The sequence below is a fragment of the Pelodiscus sinensis genome, chromosome 5, assembly GCF_052426305.1.
Source record: "Pelodiscus sinensis isolate ZL-2025 chromosome 5, ASM5242630v1, whole genome shotgun sequence".
Lineage (NCBI taxonomy): Eukaryota > Metazoa > Chordata > Testudines > Trionychidae > Pelodiscus > Pelodiscus sinensis.
Window position 1 is genome coordinate 128,800,937 of NC_143056.1, and position 17,745 is coordinate 128,818,681.

Genomic DNA, 17,745 nt, shown 5'->3' on the forward strand with positions numbered 1-17,745 from the left:
CAAACTGCTGCCTATTCATTCCACTGAATGATCCCTGTTCCTTGTATTATGGGAAGGGCTAAACAGGGCATTTAATCTGTCTGTGCCTCCCTGTAAAATGGTTCTAAGGCACTCCAACCTCAGTCTATAAGTAGGGCTGTCGATTTGTCACAGCGCTTTCTTCTATCAATAATGAGAGCATGTTGCAGGCAACAGAAGTCTCCCTCACCCACTCCTGTAACAGGCCCAGAACCTCTGATTGAGTCACTGACGTCCTCAAATCATGGTTTAAAGACTTCATGTGCCAGAGAAGTAGGTGACCAGTTACACCCCTCGCATGGGGGTAAGACTCACCAGGCAGACACTGGGAAAGAATTCTCTGTAGTAACCCAGAGCCCTCCCCAGTGCCATGTAGGCTGACCAGGGAGGAAGGGTGAAAAACAGGATGGGAGGTGGGAATAAGTGCCTACAAAAGACAAAGCCCTAGATATTGGGACTGTCTGTCCCTATAAAATCAGGACATGTGGTCATCCGACTGACATCCACGTGCCACGTGGGACACCCAGAACGGGAAGCCAGGATCTCCCCTCCACACTGGATTATTGGGGCAACCCACACACACACACACACACACCCTGCAGCCCCAGTTACAAGGAGTTGGTAGAGATCAGGCCCCTGGGTAATAGGGGGTGGGGAATCTTGTATTTACCATAGATAGAGATCAACAAAAGGAGCTTGTTGGTCTACCAAGACAGTCGCTCGTGGCAGTGGCTCCTGATTGGCTGGAAGCCTTGGAAGATTCTGGCCCAAGGAGTGACTGTCATCTTGGTGGTCTCAGCTCAGGGTCAGCCAGGCGAGGGATTAAACCCCCCTTTATCCACAGATACACAGCAAGCTTCCCATCGTGCTCTGCTGCAGAAGGACTCTGTTCCTGTCCCTGCTGACTCCTGTGAGTGGAAGTTGGGGAGGGGGGAGGGTTGTGGTATATGCAGGAACGGGAGAGAGATGTGTTTTCCCACAGAGTCCTTGTCGTTGGACAGAGAAGCCAGTGACCTCAGAGGGTCAGGATCCAGGTTGGAGGTTCCTACCATCTTCCAGCAAGAACAGCTGAAAGTGGTCATGTGCCCCCTTTCCTGGTGTCTGCATTCCCAGGTCTGATCTTGTGCTGCCTCAGTTTACCTTCCACCTGGATTCAGACAAAGCAAAGCTGTTGTTTTGACCCCACCAATCCCATCCTGGGTGGGCTATCCTCCACGTAGTTACACGCCAACTTTCCAGCTCTCTTCAGTTAGCCCCAGTTTCAGTTAACCCTTTCCCTTTCTAAGGGCATCTTTCCAGGCTCCGATATTTTCAGTCCTTTCTCAGGGCTTCCCCTTCCTCCAAGCTAGAGATGGGCAGGAAACAATTTTCCCATCCCACAAGAACTTGAGTCATTTCCAAGATTTTTTTTTCCCATCTCCCAAACCTGGCCAAGGGGTCCAAGTGTCAAAAATCATCACACACAGAACATTCCTTTTGACCAAAACCATTTTGTTTCTGCAATTTTGAAACATTTTGCTCCCGTTTGGGCCCCTTTTTTATTTAGCCTTTTTTAAGCGTCAATTAACTTTTGAAACAAAATGTCTTTGCAAAATGCTTTTCGTTAAAAAAATTTAAAAAAAAAACCAGGACACACTTCAACCATTTTGAAACTTTTGCCTCCCACTCACCTTTTTTTTCTTTTTTCTTTCAGATCAGGGAATCCGTCAAAGCCTCTTCTGCAAATAGTTGTCGTTTCAAGACCTTGGTATTTCTCAGAGGGGGGAAAAAACCACATAGTGTCAAAACCACACTTCAGAAAAAATGTGAACAAACTGGAGAGAGTCCAGAGGAGAGTAATGAAATGGATAAAAGGTCTAGCAAACCTGACCTACGAGGAAAGACTGAAAGAATTGTGTTTAGTCTGGAGAAGAGAAGGCTGAGCAGGGACATGAGAACTGCAGCAATTGATCTGCAGCAATACAAACTTAGGTTAAAATTAGGGAAAACTTGCTAAAGATGGATAGGTAAGCATTGACTTCTAAAGGAGGTTGTGGAGTTCCCATCATTGGAGGTGTGTAAGAGAGGGCTAGATAAACACCTGTCAGGGATGGTCTATGTTTTCTTGGCCCTGCCTTTGGAGGCTGGACTAGATGACTTCTCAAGATCCTGTGCATCTAGATTCTTTAAAAAAAATCCCGTCAGTTCAAGTAGAACCTCACAATCCTTTGTAGCCCTCCTAGCTTGGTCCTTCAGCTGAGGTTTATCCCTCAGCTGGTCTCTGAATAGACCTTCTGTCCACAGTCCGGCTACCGTTGTATACTTCCTCCCCTCCCCTCGGCCCAGCCTGGTTTCTAGCAACATGCTCCTGTCGTGTGACTCATTCCACCTCGGGGAGGTTGGCTAAGCCAGCTCAGTGTGATATCATCTCTGGTGATCTGATGGTGCGGGTTGGATAATTTTCATCACATATTTTTTTCCCCCAAGAAAAATGCTGTTTTCATTAAAAGCCAAATTCCTGGAAAATGGGTCAATTGTAACAGGAATTTCCATGCACACAAATTTTGTTTTTGAAAATGAAAAGTTATCCTTTCAGAATTGCAAAACAAAATTTCCCAAATTTGAAAGGAAATTTCAAAATTTTCCAAACAAAAAAAAAGGGAGGGAGGGAGGGATTCTGTTTCATGGGAAATTTAGAAATGATGAGATGATGTTATGAATCAGAAATTCCAAGTTTCTGCCGACTTGGTTTCATCGTGTGTCTCATGACTTTGAGTGACCTTTTTCAAGCCAGTGCTCCTGGAGTCATGTTAGTAAGTGAGAATCACAGCTTTCCTTTTTAAAAATCAGGTTTTGAGCACTTGTGGTTGAGTGGGACCAAGTAAATCTTTTTCCTTGTTTACCTTCTTCATACCAGTCATGCTTGGATAGATCTCTGTCATATCCCCCGTTGGGATAAGCCTACACAGCAGCATTATTGTGGAATAGCAGACATTATTCCGAAATAACATATTGAGCGTCTACACAGCAAGCCCGTTATTTTGAAATAAATTCCAAAATAGCAAAAGCAGCCAGTGAGAGGGGGTTCAGGGCGCAGGCTTCTAGTAGTTGTACAATTTCACATTTGAGTTCATTCAGAACTCTTGGGTGAATGCCATCCGGTGACTTGTTACTATGAAATGTATCAATTTGTTCCAAAACCTTCTCTAATGACATCACAATCTGGGACAGTTCCTCAGATTTGTCACCTAAAAAAAAAAAAAGCTCAGATTTGGGACTCATCCTCAGCTGTGAAGAGAGATGCAAAGAATTGGCCGAGCTGTGTGCATTAGGGACCCCAGCGCTGGACTTGCAGGGGGGCTGCAGGGTACGGGTGAGGAGTATCAGCAGGGTCACGTCGGTGAAGCACCTAGCAAGGCGGCTGCAATTTGGGCTGGACATGCATTTGCTGAGGGAGACCAGGTCATCAGAGGGTTGCTTTCTTGTCATTACTTGTGAGTGGGGACCTGTGTGTAGTCTCTGAAAAAGCTGAGCAGGGGAAAGCCATGTGCACACGAACTTTGGTTTGCAGGGAACCCCCGTGATGGATGTTGACATAGGTGACGCATGGTAGCACTCGGGTGCTCCACACTTTTGGGGGCCCCGCAGCGGCCACCCCAACCATCTTATAGGTGGCGGGGACCTGGGTGGAGAGGAGGGGGCTATGGGAGCCTGGCACAGTAACAGCAGGGCCCCCCCACACATACTCACCACGCAGGCAGCGGATTCTGGAGCAGCCTGCTCCTCCTTTGCCCCCCGCCATCTCCCTCCCAGCCCGCTGCAGCGGTGAAGTGAAGCGCATTGGCTGCGAGGGCAGCGTGATGGGGCGGAGCAGTCTGCCAGGCCGCACCAGCTCCCACTGCCCCTGTGATGAGGGGGGGCAGTTCCGGCTGCTGCCGTGCCAGGCCCCTGTAGTCTCCCAGGCTGCATTGCTTGGTGGAGGGGGCAAGGTTGGGGGACTGAGAGGGGGAGGAGCTTAGGGAAGGGGTGGTGTGGGGGCACGGCTGGGGCAGAGCCTCCTGCAGGGGAAGGGGCTGCCCTGGGTCCTGCGTCCCCTCGGGACAGCCCCGTGCACCCCTCCCTGTGTCCCCACCACAATGTTAATTGCTATGTGGGGTGTCCCTCCCTGTTCCTCTGGGTGGCCTTCCCTGCATCCCCTCCCCCCACAGGCACCCGTCGCCTCTGGGCACTGCTGGCCCTTGCGGTCTCTATCCGAGGGCGACACCGCGGCTGTGCTCTGGGCGAACACACTGGCAGGCTGTTGTGCAGGCGGGCAAACCCCTGGAGCAGAATGAGATCGACAGGCATCGCCCTCCTCCCCCACACCCCTGCTGCAGACACACGTGATCCCAGATGAGCACCGGCTCTGTGCATTTCCACACGCAGCCCCAGATGCACTTCCCCCATGAGCCAGAAGGGACGGGTCTGTACGGGCACAACCACCCGCCCGCCGGCAGAGTCGCACGGAGGGGACCTATAGAAACACAGGCCCATGCGCACACAGGCACCCACAAAGGCAGCACACTGGCACAAGCCACTGGCGTGCATCCCACCGGGCACGGGGGCTTGCAGCCCCGCCTTTGAGGGAAGCCTGAGTTGCTCTTGCTCCCAGGGAAGGAGATTTGGTTCTTTGTGCCCAGGCTGGAGCAGCCCAGGCTGTTAGGTCTGCAGGTCCCCAGCGGAACCTGCGGGGTGTAGCCGGGGGGCAGCGTTCATTCAGACCCACGTGCACTCACGCTGACACACACACCCCCAGCGGCTCACAAGCGCCTTGTGCGCATGCACCCTCAGACACGGCCACGAATGCCCAAGCTCCCCGCTACCCACCTGTGTGGAGGCAAATGCGCACCCCGGCACAGCGTTGAGAGCACCTTCACAAACGTCTGCTTCCCAGCATGCGCTTGTGCAAGTACCCACAAACAAAACGCAGGCATGACCACATGGAGCAGACACTGCCACACACACACAGAACAGACATGCCCACCCGGACACAGTGTATGCACAGGAGAACCACACACATGCACAGACATCGGCTCCCACGTACACTAACATAGACATACACCCACACACACACACACCTACAGCTATGTAGGCCAACATGCATGTAGCCCTGCACACGTGTGAGCAGACATGCATGTGCACCAACGTCCATGCATGCCAACACACATAATTGCCAACATGCATGGACACACACAAAGAGACATTAATACCAACACACATGCACATTGACACACAGAAGCACGCACTACCATGTATGTACACCAACCTATGTGTCTGCCAACATGCATGGACAGACACTCTGAGAAGTCAGCACTAACATACATGCACACAACATATATGCCCACACAGATGTAGACAGGGACACTGGGTCTACTCAGAAGTAGGAACCAACACAGAGGCACACGCTTGCTGACATCCATGTGCCCATAAAGATTTGGGGGCCTTCCCCCGTAGTTTTGGGCCCCTCCAGGCTGATTCTGCCCCTTTCCCACCCAATGCAAAAGTTTTATTTCCTCTGTCCCAAAGATTCTCCAGCAGGTCCGGACAATGGTCAGAAAAATGGCCCAGGATGTGGCTTCTCCTGGGAATACACCAGGGACTCGGCCCACAGTCCCATGCCAGCCTGCATCCCCCTCTGCCCACAGCCTCAACCCCAGAGCAGCTCAGGCACCCTTTGACCCACACCTGTGGGGGTTTTTACCCCCCCCCCCCCGCTTCCCTTCCACCTCCTGCCCAGCCTGCCCGCCAGCCTCTGGCTTTCACGGAGCATCTGGCGTTCATTGCACAGCCCCACCCAACAGCAGTTTCCGAACAGCTGCTCGCGCTGGTTGTAAATTCCTGGAGCCGTCTGGCTTTGCAGGGATGTGGCAGGGGAGATTAAATAAGGCAGCGGCCGGTGACACACGCGCACCCCCGCCCAGCTGTCTCTCCCGGTCTCTCCTGCCCGTGCTTGTTTTCCCTCCCACTGTGTCCGTTATCTGCCATCTTTACGCCATCTCTGCTCCCGGTCCCTTTGCCACCTCCCTTAATCTCTGCCCCCTCTCCCCACTTCTCCCTGCTCCTTCCATCTCACACACCTAACCAGGATCTCCAGCAGCTTTCCCCCATGGCAGTTACTGAAGCCACCTGACACAAAATTTAGCCAAGGCCCATTTATTCATCATACACAACAGCAGCCCCGGCCTGACAGAGGCCCCCCTCCCTCCCCGAGATGGTCCGAGCGGTGACCCCACTGTTCAGAGTTCTGACGGGGCAGCCCCCATGGGGCTCAGAGACCCAGACAAGCCGCCGCAAGCTGGGAGGCGTCCCCTGGGGCATCCCAGCACAGTTTTTGGCCTGGAGATCTCTTCCTGGGGAACGTGACTTTTCTTCTGCCGCCCGACATCCAGCTGGACTCACCCGTCTCCTGGGGGCGGTGGGGTCTTTCTGGCCAAACTGTGACGGCCGCAGCCCAGCAGCTCTGTGGATGGGCTCTGCTTTTCCCCGGGCGCTATGCAAAGGGAGCTGCCCCTTCCTGAGACGCCTTCTCCAGTCTCAGCGGGTCCATCACAGGTCGTGCTTCTTCACCATTCCCCCAAGAGCTGGGGCAGGCCCGGGGCTGCTCCCACATGCCCAGAGCCCCTCCCCCCCCCGAGCCCTTATGCAGGAGGAGTGGTGTGGCCCCCAGATGCCTGCCCCAGACCTCATGCCCGCGTGGTCCTCAGAGGCAGGTGGGTGGGGTCAGGAGGCCCATGCAATTCTTAGCACCTGCCACCTCTTGTAGCTGTTCCACCTCCCACTCCTCTGCAGGCCCCCGACCGACTTGGCCCATCCATCCACTTCCCCGGCCCTTCAGCCTCAGGCCCAGCAAAGGGCCACATGCGGAGAGACTCCTGTGACCCACTAGCTCCTCCCCTGGGGCTTGTCTGACAAGCAAAACCACCCATCCCTTGCTCCCCACAATGCCCTTCTGACAGGCCTCGGGGCCCGGGCAGCGAGTAGAGCAATGCCTGGGCACACTGCCACCTGGGTTCTCTTCCTGCCTCTCTTGGGGAGATTCTGGGCGAGTCACTTCCTTGTGCGCTGCCTCAGTTTCCCCACCCTACATTGGGAAGCACTTTGAGATCTGCTGAGGAGACAGGCTGGGAATTCTTCTCAGGGATGGGCTAACAAGCAAGAGAAAGATATCTCCACACCAGATAGGGTAGCCAGATGGTTTCCACAAAAACACTGGACATACTTAACATGACATCATAATCGACATGACATCTTAGTTAGAAAATACCGGACAGTTCTATTTTCTCATTTCTATTTTCTCCATTTGTTTCCCGAACAGAAAGCTCAAATACTGGACTGTCCAGTTCAAAACCGGACACCCGGCAACCCTAACACCAGAGGGAAGGAGCTCTACCAACCCCTCTGCCCCTGCAACCCAACCGAATAGCCCCTCCCTCCAGGAGACAGGCTTAGAGGAGTGTGGGGGGGGAGACAGTTCTTGGCAAACTCATCCAGTGAGCTGCTCTGGAGCTGTGGCTAAAGCTATCTGAGCAGGGGGGAGGGGGGGCATGCGAGGAGTGACCCCCATTAACCTCCTCTCTGGCTTTTTTCTCCACATGGGTGAGGGCGAGCAGGTGAATAAACAGAAAGCCGTGGGGCAGCAGCTTCTTGGACTTCAAAACTGGGACAGACCCTCTGCCCTAGCCACCTCTTTCCTCCATTGCGAGGTGATTTCTTCCTGCTCCCCGCCCCCCGCAGATGAAACAGGCTCTGGGGGAAATCCTGAGTGGGTGAGGGGGAGGGCTGGGGGTGGGGAAGAAATGTCTGTGCAGGCCAGCGGGAGGGAGGGGGTCCTATGGCTAACAGCTCCTTCGGTCCCACAGCTGGGGGGCAGAGGGGGACACTGTATCCAATACCATGGGGGTCTGGATATTGGCAAAGGCCTAATGAGAAGGGGGAGGAGGGTCTGGATGGGGGGGCAGACTTTTCCTCCTCCCCCTCACCCACACACCCCACAGAAGTGTGACATTCCAGGGCGAAGGCAGCCTGTGTCTCGGGGAGAGGCAGCTGCAGCCGTCCAGCCTTAATACCAGGAGTGGGGGACCTGAGGGCCGGATGCAGCCCCCAGCTTGCCTGGATCTGGCCCCAGTGGCTCAGGGTTCCCCCCTCCCAGCATTGTGGAATCCACACTAGTGCTCAGCCCACCCCCCCAACTCCACATGGGGCTGGAGTATACAGAATCTACTCCGCTGCGCCCCACTAGGCTCTGGTGTGTGAGAAATGTGGGGGCTCTTCTCAGACAGGGGCCACATCAGTGAGGGATTTTTTTTCTCACTTCTCACTTGTGTGGCCCCCGACTGATTTCTCTGTGGGTCAGCGGCCCCCCCACCCCCAAAAAATTCCCTACCCCCTGCATCAGACCCTGATCCCTGAGGCTATCTCTAGAGTAGGGAGGGGGAGCCATGTTCAGAGGGTGGTTACTTGGGAGGAGTCTTCCACCCCTACCCCCACCCATTAACACCCTACTCCCAAAGCCCAGGCAGTGACCAGAAAAAAGAACAGTAATTCAGAAAGACAGAAAACCCTCATTCCTGGGGTTGTCTGCTTCTGGGTCATGAGCCCTCCAGGCCATGTCTACACTGCTGCTGGTGAGACAGACAAGCACTGGATCTATTGTGTGGGTCCCAAGCCCTTGGAGTGACTAGGGCTGGAATATGGGAGGCTTCTTCCGGCTGCACTGTAGACAGGCCTCTAGCAGACCGTGCCATGCCAAAGGGTGGCATTGAGTTTCTGCGGGCCAGCCACAGACCTCGGGACACCTTCTCCTCACAGGAGCTGGAGGAGGAGTAAAAGGAGACATGGAAGAGGACGAAGGATGAACGAGGGAAGCAGTGGCGGAGAGAAAAGAAAAAAGAAGGCGCGAGAGAAGCAATGGAAGACAGGGGGCAGCAAAGGATGTCCCTGAAGATGGGTCTGTGCCCTCCCACTTCTCTTAGCCTCGTAGCAGAGTTTCCTGCCTCCCTGGACCCAGTTTCTCCTGCTGCAGTTCCACACCCTTCCCCTGCAGGTTCTGGCTGTGGCCGGAGGAGTAGCTGGCTGACCTGTCCTTGCTGGACCCCGGCCAGCGCCCCCGGCTGCAGCACAGGACAGCGGTACAGGCCTGCCGGAAGCGGGGGTCAAAGAAGGCGTAGAGGAAGGGGTTGAGGCAGCTGTTGATGTAGGCCACGCAGGTGCAGTAGGGGTGCAAGTTATTGAGGAAGGCGTGGAAACCACAGGACCAGGGCATCATGTCCATGTCCATCAGCACATAGATGGTCTTCACCAGGTGGAAGGGCAGCCAACAGAGGGCAAAAGTGGCCACCAGCACAATGATGATGCTTAGCAGCCGTTTCCTCTTCCTCATCTCCTCGCCGCGCTCCTTCCGGAAGTGGTCGGCGATGGTGCGGGCGATGAAGAAGTAGCAGGTCAGCATGACGACAAAGGGGACCACGAAGCCCAGCATGGTGGAAGACAGGCCCAGCCCCACTTCCCAGGCCCCCTCGGTCCCGTTGGCCACCATGCCTGAGTAGTCCATGTAGCATGTCACCTTGGTTTCCCCGGGTAGCACCGATGCTCGCCGGAGGATCATGGCTGGCAAAGCCAAAATGGCCGCCAAGGCCCACAGGGCAACGGTGGCCACCAGCCCGCTGGCCCTCCACCTCATCTTGGCATTAGCCATGGGCCGCACGATGGCCAAGTAGCGGTCAATGCTGAGGCCCATCAGGCAGAAGACGCTGGCGTACATGTTGACGAAGACCAGGTAACTGCTGAGCTTACAGGCGTAGGAGCCGAAGGGCCAGTGGTAGCCCAGCCAGGTGTAGGCAGCCCAAAGAGGCAGGGTGACGACGAAGGTCAGGTCAGCCATGGCGAGGTTGGCGATGAAGGTGTCGGCCGAACGCCGCTTCTCTTGCCCTCCTCGGAAGATGGTCCACAGCACCAAGCCGTTGCCAGTGGTACCCAGCAGGAAAACCAGCAGGTAGATGGTGGGGATGAGCACCAGGGACGGGCTCCACTCCTCGTAATCACAGTCGCCTGTCTGGTTCTCGCCATAGGCCTCCCAGTACAGCTGCTCCTCCATGCTTCAGAGATCCCAGCGCCAGGGGTGGCAGAAGGATGCTAGGAGCAAGGAGTTCTGACCCCGAAGGTCTCTCGGGCTCTGCAGCTCTGTCGGGACCTGGTGCTACCGGGCAAATGCTCCGAGCCCCTCTGACTTCCCAGCCACCTCCTTGCCCTCTGCTCTGGGCAGACAGCCTGACTCCTCGTCTCCACTCAGCTCATTTCTCTTCTCCTCGGCTTCCTTCCTAACGCCTCAGACAGATGTGGTCAGAGCCCTCCCTGCGCGCTCTGTCTCACACACAGGCCGGCAGCTGTTCCTTCCTCCTGCCTGTCAGTCCCTCAGCCTGGTGTCTAATTAGAGTCCTGAAGTTACAGCCCCTTCCCCCTTCTTCCCACCCCCACCCCTTCCCTCCGCCTCTCACTCAGCATCCTCATGGCAAGCCGGCGAATTGGCTCCTGAGGTGCTGGGCAGATCTTTGTATCCAGGAGCCCAGGCCGCCTACCCCTCCGTCCCCACCTCCCCCGGTTCCCCAGAGCCAGGGCCGGAATGTGGATTAAAGCCAGCTGGAGCTGCTGGGGCCAACAGAGGGGGGGGGGGGGGGGGGGTCAGTGTGAAATTTCACAGATGCATTTAGCAACCCCAGGAAAGCCAATCGGCCCCTGTCCGTCCATCCCTCTGCCTGATTCAGCCTTTCCTTCCAGTCATTTCACCAGCCTGGCAAGGGGCATTGCCAAAGCAAATACACCGGCCCCCTTGGTCCCATCCTGGCTGTGGAACCACAGACCCCAGGGTAACACAGTGGCCCTTGATCCCCTGTGAATCAACCGGGACACCCCCGTTCTCACCCAGGAGCACTCAACAGCCCAATGGCCGGCTACTGTCCATGCTACAAGAGCAGGAGGCGTCCACCCCCGTGTCCCCATGTCGTACCAGGATCTGCTAGCCTGGGAGAGTCTAATTAGCAACGTCTACACTGGAGTTTGAGCCCCGGGTGCTCAAACCAAGCTACAGCCATTTCATATCCCAGCCTAGGCAGGAGCTAAGCATGTTACACAACACACAGGCCTTGTCTGGAGCAGTAAATGAGCCCCCGTGAGATTAGAACTTTAGCCTCGGTCTGTGTAATGGGTACATCACCATGCTTCCTCTGCCTTTAGTCCCAGGACTGCGTGCAACTGCACAGCTTGCTTTGGGGGAGGGATGCTCAGTGGTTTGAGCAGTAGCCTGCTAAACCCAGGGTTGTAAGTTCAATCCTTGTGGAGGCCGTTTAGGGATTTGGGGCAAAAATTTGTAAGGGATGGTACTTGGTCCTGCTGTGAAGGCAGGGGACTGGACTTGATGACCTTTCAAGGTCCCTTCCAGTTCTAGGAGATAGGCAATCTCCATGAATTTGAACCTCTCTACTTTGGCACCCTCTGGACCTGATTGGTGAATGTGCTGGACCACGGGAGGTCAATATGGTCTAGCAGCATCACCAACACGTCCACTGCTTACTGGGCTCTGAGAAGACATCGAGGGGTCAATTAGAACTAAGTAGCCACATGGAGCCAGGACTGGTGGCTGGAAACAAACTTTGGGAGTGCGGGAAACTTAGTCACACTCAAGTGGACATCCAGCTCCCTAAAATCATGCTGGACCACGGATGTTGCTGGACCAGAGCATGCCGGACTAGAAAGGCTCAGTCTGTACACCAGACATGGTGCAGTAGTGGGGTTCTGTTCCCCACTCGAGTGCCCACACATTGAAATGGCTACTGACTAACTGGCAAGGGCTGAGGGATGTTATTTAACATTTTCGTCCATGAGCCAGCAGGAAAAATAAAATCAGCCTTGCCCCTATAACACTTGTGGGAGGATTAAAGAACAAAGAGGACGGGCCACAGCACAGAGCGATCTGGATCGCTTGGGAAGCTGGGTACGAGCGAACCCCGTAGCCAAATGGAAATGAGATAGAAACATGCACCCTTCGGAATGGAGGATGGAAGACTGTGAAAAAGCTTTTTTTGGGGGGGGAGTCTAAACTGCTGTGCCTTAGCCACCAGGAGCTCAGTCTATATAGCTCAGGGGTGGGGAACCTTTTTTGGGTCGGGGCTGCTGACTCTCAGAAAAAATTAATTGGAGATCACACAAAAGTAAGAAGCAAAAAAAAAAAAAAAAAAAAAGCTGATGCTGACATGGGCCCCAACTGAGAAGCAGAAAGACCCTCCCCATAGTCACTAGAGTCTAGGGGGCCTGTGTTAGTACATTTTTGTGGACTTCCTTAGGCTCTAGGGTGGGGTCAAAAATGAGGGATTCAGTGTGTGGGAGGGGGCTGCCAGGAAGTGGGTTTGGGGAGTGGGGTCTGGGCAGGAGGAAGGGTGCGGGATCCTCCGGGACTGGATCCAGGCAAGCTGGGGACTGGATCTGGCTCCCGGGACTTATGTTCCCCACCCCTGATTTAGCTGAACAAAGAGAAAGTCGAGGGGCGTCTTGTACAGTCTGGAAACACCTAGGTGGGGAACAAATATTTAACAACCGGCTCTAGGCTCTAACAATGGCTGGGAGTCGGAGCCAGACATAAACAACTGGAAATAAAAGGTGCGTTTTTAACAATGAAACTAATTAACCGTTAGAACAAGTTCCCGGGGGAAATCTCCATCGCTGGCAATCTTTCAGCCAAGACGGGCTGTTGTTCTAATAGCTCTGCTCTGGGAGCGATTCTGCGGCCGGCGTTATAGGGGTGGTCAGGCCTGAGGTTCGCCTTCCGGCCTTGGAGTCAATCAAAGCAGGACAGGAGGGCTGGAAAGCTTGCCTGAAGGTGACAGATGAGAGACAGGGATCTTTGGAGCTTATCTAGCAGCCATCTGTAAGTGCCTGGGGGGGGGGGGGGGGGAGAAAGGGTTCTTTCATCTCCCAAACGCACCACAAGAGCTGCTGGCTGCAAAGTGAAGCCAAACACATCCCAAGGGGACACCAGGTGCCAATGGTTTACAGGGGCTGGAAGGCACCAGTGAGCCGGCACACCTAGGGATGTGGTGGGTTCTTTGATGCCTGGGGTCTAGGGGTGGGGGGAAATCAGTCAGGGGCCGCACACAAGTGAGAAGCAAAAAAAAAAAAAAAAAAAAAAACCTACCCCTCGCTGACATGGCCCCTGAGTGAGAAGAAAGACACTTCCCACATTCCCCTCGCACACCGGAGCCTAAAGGGGCCCAGGCTAGTAGATTTCATGAGCTCCAATGCTGGGGTGGAGGGGAATGAGCTTTGGAGGCTGGATCCAGGCAAGCCAGGGCTGTATCTGGCCCCCGGACCTTCAGTTCCCTACTCCTGTTTTACACAAAGGTTGGCTGTGGGTCTACAGACGTGTTTCCTCTGCAGGATATTGGGATGGATGGAAAAATGACTGGCTGGAATTCTGTGGCCTCTTTCCCCTAGGTGATCAGACTGCAGTAGGAATGGGGATAAATACTGAGCTCTTCCATTGGCCGTTTCAGCCATGCCCTTCATGTTCGTAAAGAGGGGAAACTGAGGCACAGAGCCAATCACCACACTCGCTTTTGGCTTTTACTTCCATGGGGCTTTGAGTGACTGGGGCACTGTGGAAGGACTTTTTTTACATCGCACGCCAGCTAGCGCACTGGCACTTTTCATCCCTCCCTCTCTCCCCTCCAGTACACAAGCACAGGCTAAGAACAAATGTGGGTCAGGTTTCTTTGCAGCAGAGCTAATAGAAATAGTCATCTGGGTAGCAAATTGGGGTGGAGACACCCCCCGTGCAAAAGGGCAGGATGAAACCCTGTCGTGGGGCTGGCACCCTATAGTGTAAGTATGGGCTGGGCTCGTTTCCTGGTAGGTCGCTTTTCTGCAGTGGGTTCGATCCCCATTCAGCTAGCCCCATTCAGTTCAGTGGGGTAGTGCCCGGGTTGCTAACCTCAGTCTGTCTCAGATTCTGGGAACACGTCTGCTGCCTCTTCTCTTTCTCCCAAAGCCCAGCAAAGTTTTGCTCCCTGGCATGTCACTGGAGGAATTGTTCATTGGGCCAGCGCGTTAGGTGGTATAAATAGGCCTGGAGTCAATGGGGAGGCATCATTTTACCCCAGGTGGGGATCTGATCCATCAATGCCAATACAGCTGCAGCTTGTGTACACCAGGTGGGGATTTGGCCCATTGATGCCATAGGAGCAATATCTGATTTACACCCGCTGGGGATCTGGCCCCGCTGCCTCCAAACAAGCCAATTGACACTCGTCAATGTATCTCCAGGGGCCTTGGGTGTCTCCCCCACTTCCCACTGGCTGAGGCTCTGTGTTTCCCGTATTCCACAGCAGGAAGCTACTTGCTCACAGCCCCGGATGCCTGTGGGGTTACTGTCAATGTATTTATTTCTCTGGATAGAAAAGGAAGCCAGGAGAGGTTCCTGCCCGCAGCCCTGCACACCCCGCCAGCGCTGAGATGTACAAACTGTGCCCTCCCCAAGCCCTCTGCCCATGACAGAGTCAGCCTCTTTCGGCTCAGGCCAGGTCTAAATGAGGAATAAACCATATTGCTACATGAGGGGAAATCCATACTCCCAGCAATGCAGTAAAACTGACCTGTTAACACCCTGTTAACTTAGCCACCCCCTCTTGGGCAGGCAGAGCACCTATGTCAAGGGGAGAACCCCTCCTGTTGGGGTAGGTAGCAGCTTCACGGCAGTGTTTTAAGTATAGACAGGGCCCAAGTAACTGCCCTAGGACTCCAGCCGACCTCAGACCTTCCCTCCACAGAAAGGAGTAGTGATCAGTGTTCCCTGTAAGCTGAGGAGAAACTCCAATGCTGCCCTGTTGATTAGCAGAGCACCCTCAGGGAGGTTTGGGTTTCTCTTGGTGGTGTACACTCGCACATGTGTTGGTGCACGTAAAATTATTCCGCACGCAGAAGGAAAAAATCTGCACATGGATGGAAAAGATTAGAAGGAACATTGATGGTGACTCCAGTGGGCAGCAGATAGCCCCTAGACTCTGCCCTCTTCCAATGCCGGCGAACAAGAGACATCCATGTCTTCAAGGTGAGTTCACTCAGGGGATTTCAGACTAGGTGGAATGCCCTACCGGGAGCCCTCTTGCTAACAATGGTAACACTACCAGACTCCCACATAACCCCATATAGCCTCAGGTCTCCACCCCCTTTATAAAGGAGGGTGCTATCATTTTGCAACTGGGGAAACTGAGGCACACGGCAAGACATGACTTGTCCAAGGTCCCCCAGCAGGCCAGGGAGAGAAGCGAGGCCCGGGTGGTGCAGCGCTTCACTGTAGTCACTAGCCAGCTCGGTCTCCCCCTGTACTACTGTCCATCCCTCTGCAGAGGTCACCTACCAACACAACCAACTTCAGAGAGGCTCCTACAGGCACTGGCGGTGATGGGGGAGGGGTGTTAAATCTTTACTTCTCAGTATCCTCTGTGCTGAGAGTGGTTTGCATATCTGTGTGGGACCTGGGGGCCGGCTCCTATCTGCTTTTCTTCTTCAATCTGATCTTCCCAGCAATCTCTCTCATCTCTGTGTGTGTTTTGCCAGGCGTGCGTGATAACAAACGGGTCTGTTCCCAGGGCTTCCCTCTCCTGTTTGGGAGATGAACCTTTGTGCGTGTGTGACAGACGCCTGACATAGCATCCCTGGGATCAGAAATCGACAAGGGGCGGGGAGACAATTCTTACAAGCTTTGGGAGCCTCGATTCCCTGGGGTGCTCAGCGATTCCCTTGGCTCCTAAGTCACTTGGGCCCAGGGCCTCAAAGGAATTTAAGTGCCTGTCAGAATCAGGCTCCTAAAGTAACTTTCTGACTCTGGGCTGGAGAGGTTTCCAGCTCACAAAGCTTGTACTGGTTTAACTACGCCTCCTCTTTGGGACTTTATCCGCCAGTCACACATGGGGAAACTGATTTGTCCAGAACAAGGGTGGGGAACCTAAGGCCCAGGGGCAGCTGAAGCCCCTGGCTTGCCTGGATCAGGGCCCCCAAAGCACTGGGGAGCCTGTGGGGTACTCCAGCCTCTATCCCTCCCCCAGCGCATGAGACTGGAGCACACAAAATCTACTAGCCTGCCCCCCCCCCTCGGGTCTGGAGTGTGAGAGGAACGTGGGGAGTCTCTTTCTGCTTCTCAGCCGGGGGCCACGTCAGTGAGAGTTTGTTTGGGGGGGGGGTTGCTTCTCACTTTTGTGCAGCCCCCAACTGATTTCTCTGTGGGTCAGTGGCCCCCGACCCAAAAAAAGTTCCCCACTCTGGTCTAGAGACATCTGGAAAGCCGGTGGCAGCACTAGGACTTTATCCAACAGCTTCCTGAAAGCCAGGTAAATATTCTAGCCACAAAGCTCTCAGCTGTCCCGAGGGGGGGGGGCTCTGTAGTCCCTGGCCTTGAACCTTATGGAAAGCTTCAAGCTCGACCTTAACTGCCCACAGGGTCTCCCCCGAGGCCGCGCTGTCTGGGCTACACTCAGAAAACGGTCCAGACGTGTCCCGGGATGGGGGAGGGAGGCCGAGCAGGTGGTAATAGTCCAGCCTGACCTCTGGGATGCCTGAGCCATCTCCGGAGCGAGGGCGTGAGCTGGGTCATGCTTCTCTAGCCAGGTCTGGACGTGGGATGGGGAGAAGACTCTCCCCCCACCCCTTGCAATGGGATGGAAACATGGCGAGTAAGCACCTTGGAGCACAGAAGGGTGGGCAGGGGGCTCAGGATGTGTCCCTGCTGCACAAGAAACCAAGGCCGGTGTGATCGGACCTGGCCAGGGTTCGCGGCGTGGGGTGAAATAGCAGCACAGACAGCATCAGGCCCCGTTCGCTAGCACTCCGGCAGCTGACCCAAGCACACCTTCCGGGCAGCACCAGCTACCTGTGGGGAGAGGCAGAGCGCGCCCGAGACGGGAAAGAGACGACGCACAAAAGTCCAGAGGAGATGTGGGGGTCATGGTCTCCCCTGGTCTGTCTCCGATTTCACATACCCGCCCCCAACCCTTCCGGCCACCGGTAGGTATCCGCTAACAGCGGGCGTCTCGTGTAGGCCCCTTCCCTGGGCAGCTGGCAAAGATCCGTGTGCCTAACAGCTGGGGCGAGGGGGGCTGCCGGCAGCGGACAGGGGGGCTAAAGACAGGGGCACTGAACAGTGCTGCCGTCAGGGGACCTGGAGTGGGAACAGCTGGCTCCTTCTTCCTTTCGCCAGCTGCCCCTTCTTTGTCTCCTGCCCTCCTTTTTCTCCTTCTCTCTCTCTTCCAGCTGTCTCTTCCCTGCAGACGCAGGATGCCCTTGCCCCAGCCTACAGGGGGGACCCCTTCACCCCCCCTTGCTGCCACCCCCACCCCTCTCTGACTGTCCCACCCGTTCCCCAAGAAAAAGATTCGTCTGCCCTTGCATGGGCCTTAGGGGGCAGCCTCCTCCCACAAGGAAAAACTGGGACTATGTGAAAGGAGGGCGTGAAGGGGGTGCACCCACAGGAGAAGAGATGGGGATGAGTTGCGGGTTCAATTGGTGGAGCGGGTTGCAGAGCGAGGGGGGGTGTCACGTCAGCCTGGAGGGAGCCGCGGGAGGGTTTCACCCGCTAAGTGTTTCTCAACCTTTTTTTTTATAAAGTACCCCTTTAAAAAAATGATAAGTACCCCCAGTAGCGACAGTTTTCAGACACACGACATTTTT

The 17,745-nt window shown here is 54.9% G+C and overlaps 1 protein-coding gene across 1 annotated transcript; it reads right to left on the reverse strand.

Moving 5' to 3' along the window:
* Positions 1–6,175: 6,175 nt before the first annotated feature.
* Positions 6,176–10,479, reverse strand: APLNR (apelin receptor). The gene has a single exon (XM_075928578.2). The coding sequence runs from the start codon at positions 10,127–10,129 to the stop codon at positions 9,005–9,007; it is 1,125 nt and encodes a 374-aa protein (XP_075784693.2). The 5' UTR covers positions 10,130–10,479; the 3' UTR covers positions 6,176–9,004.
* Positions 10,480–17,745: the final 7,266 nt, after the last annotated feature.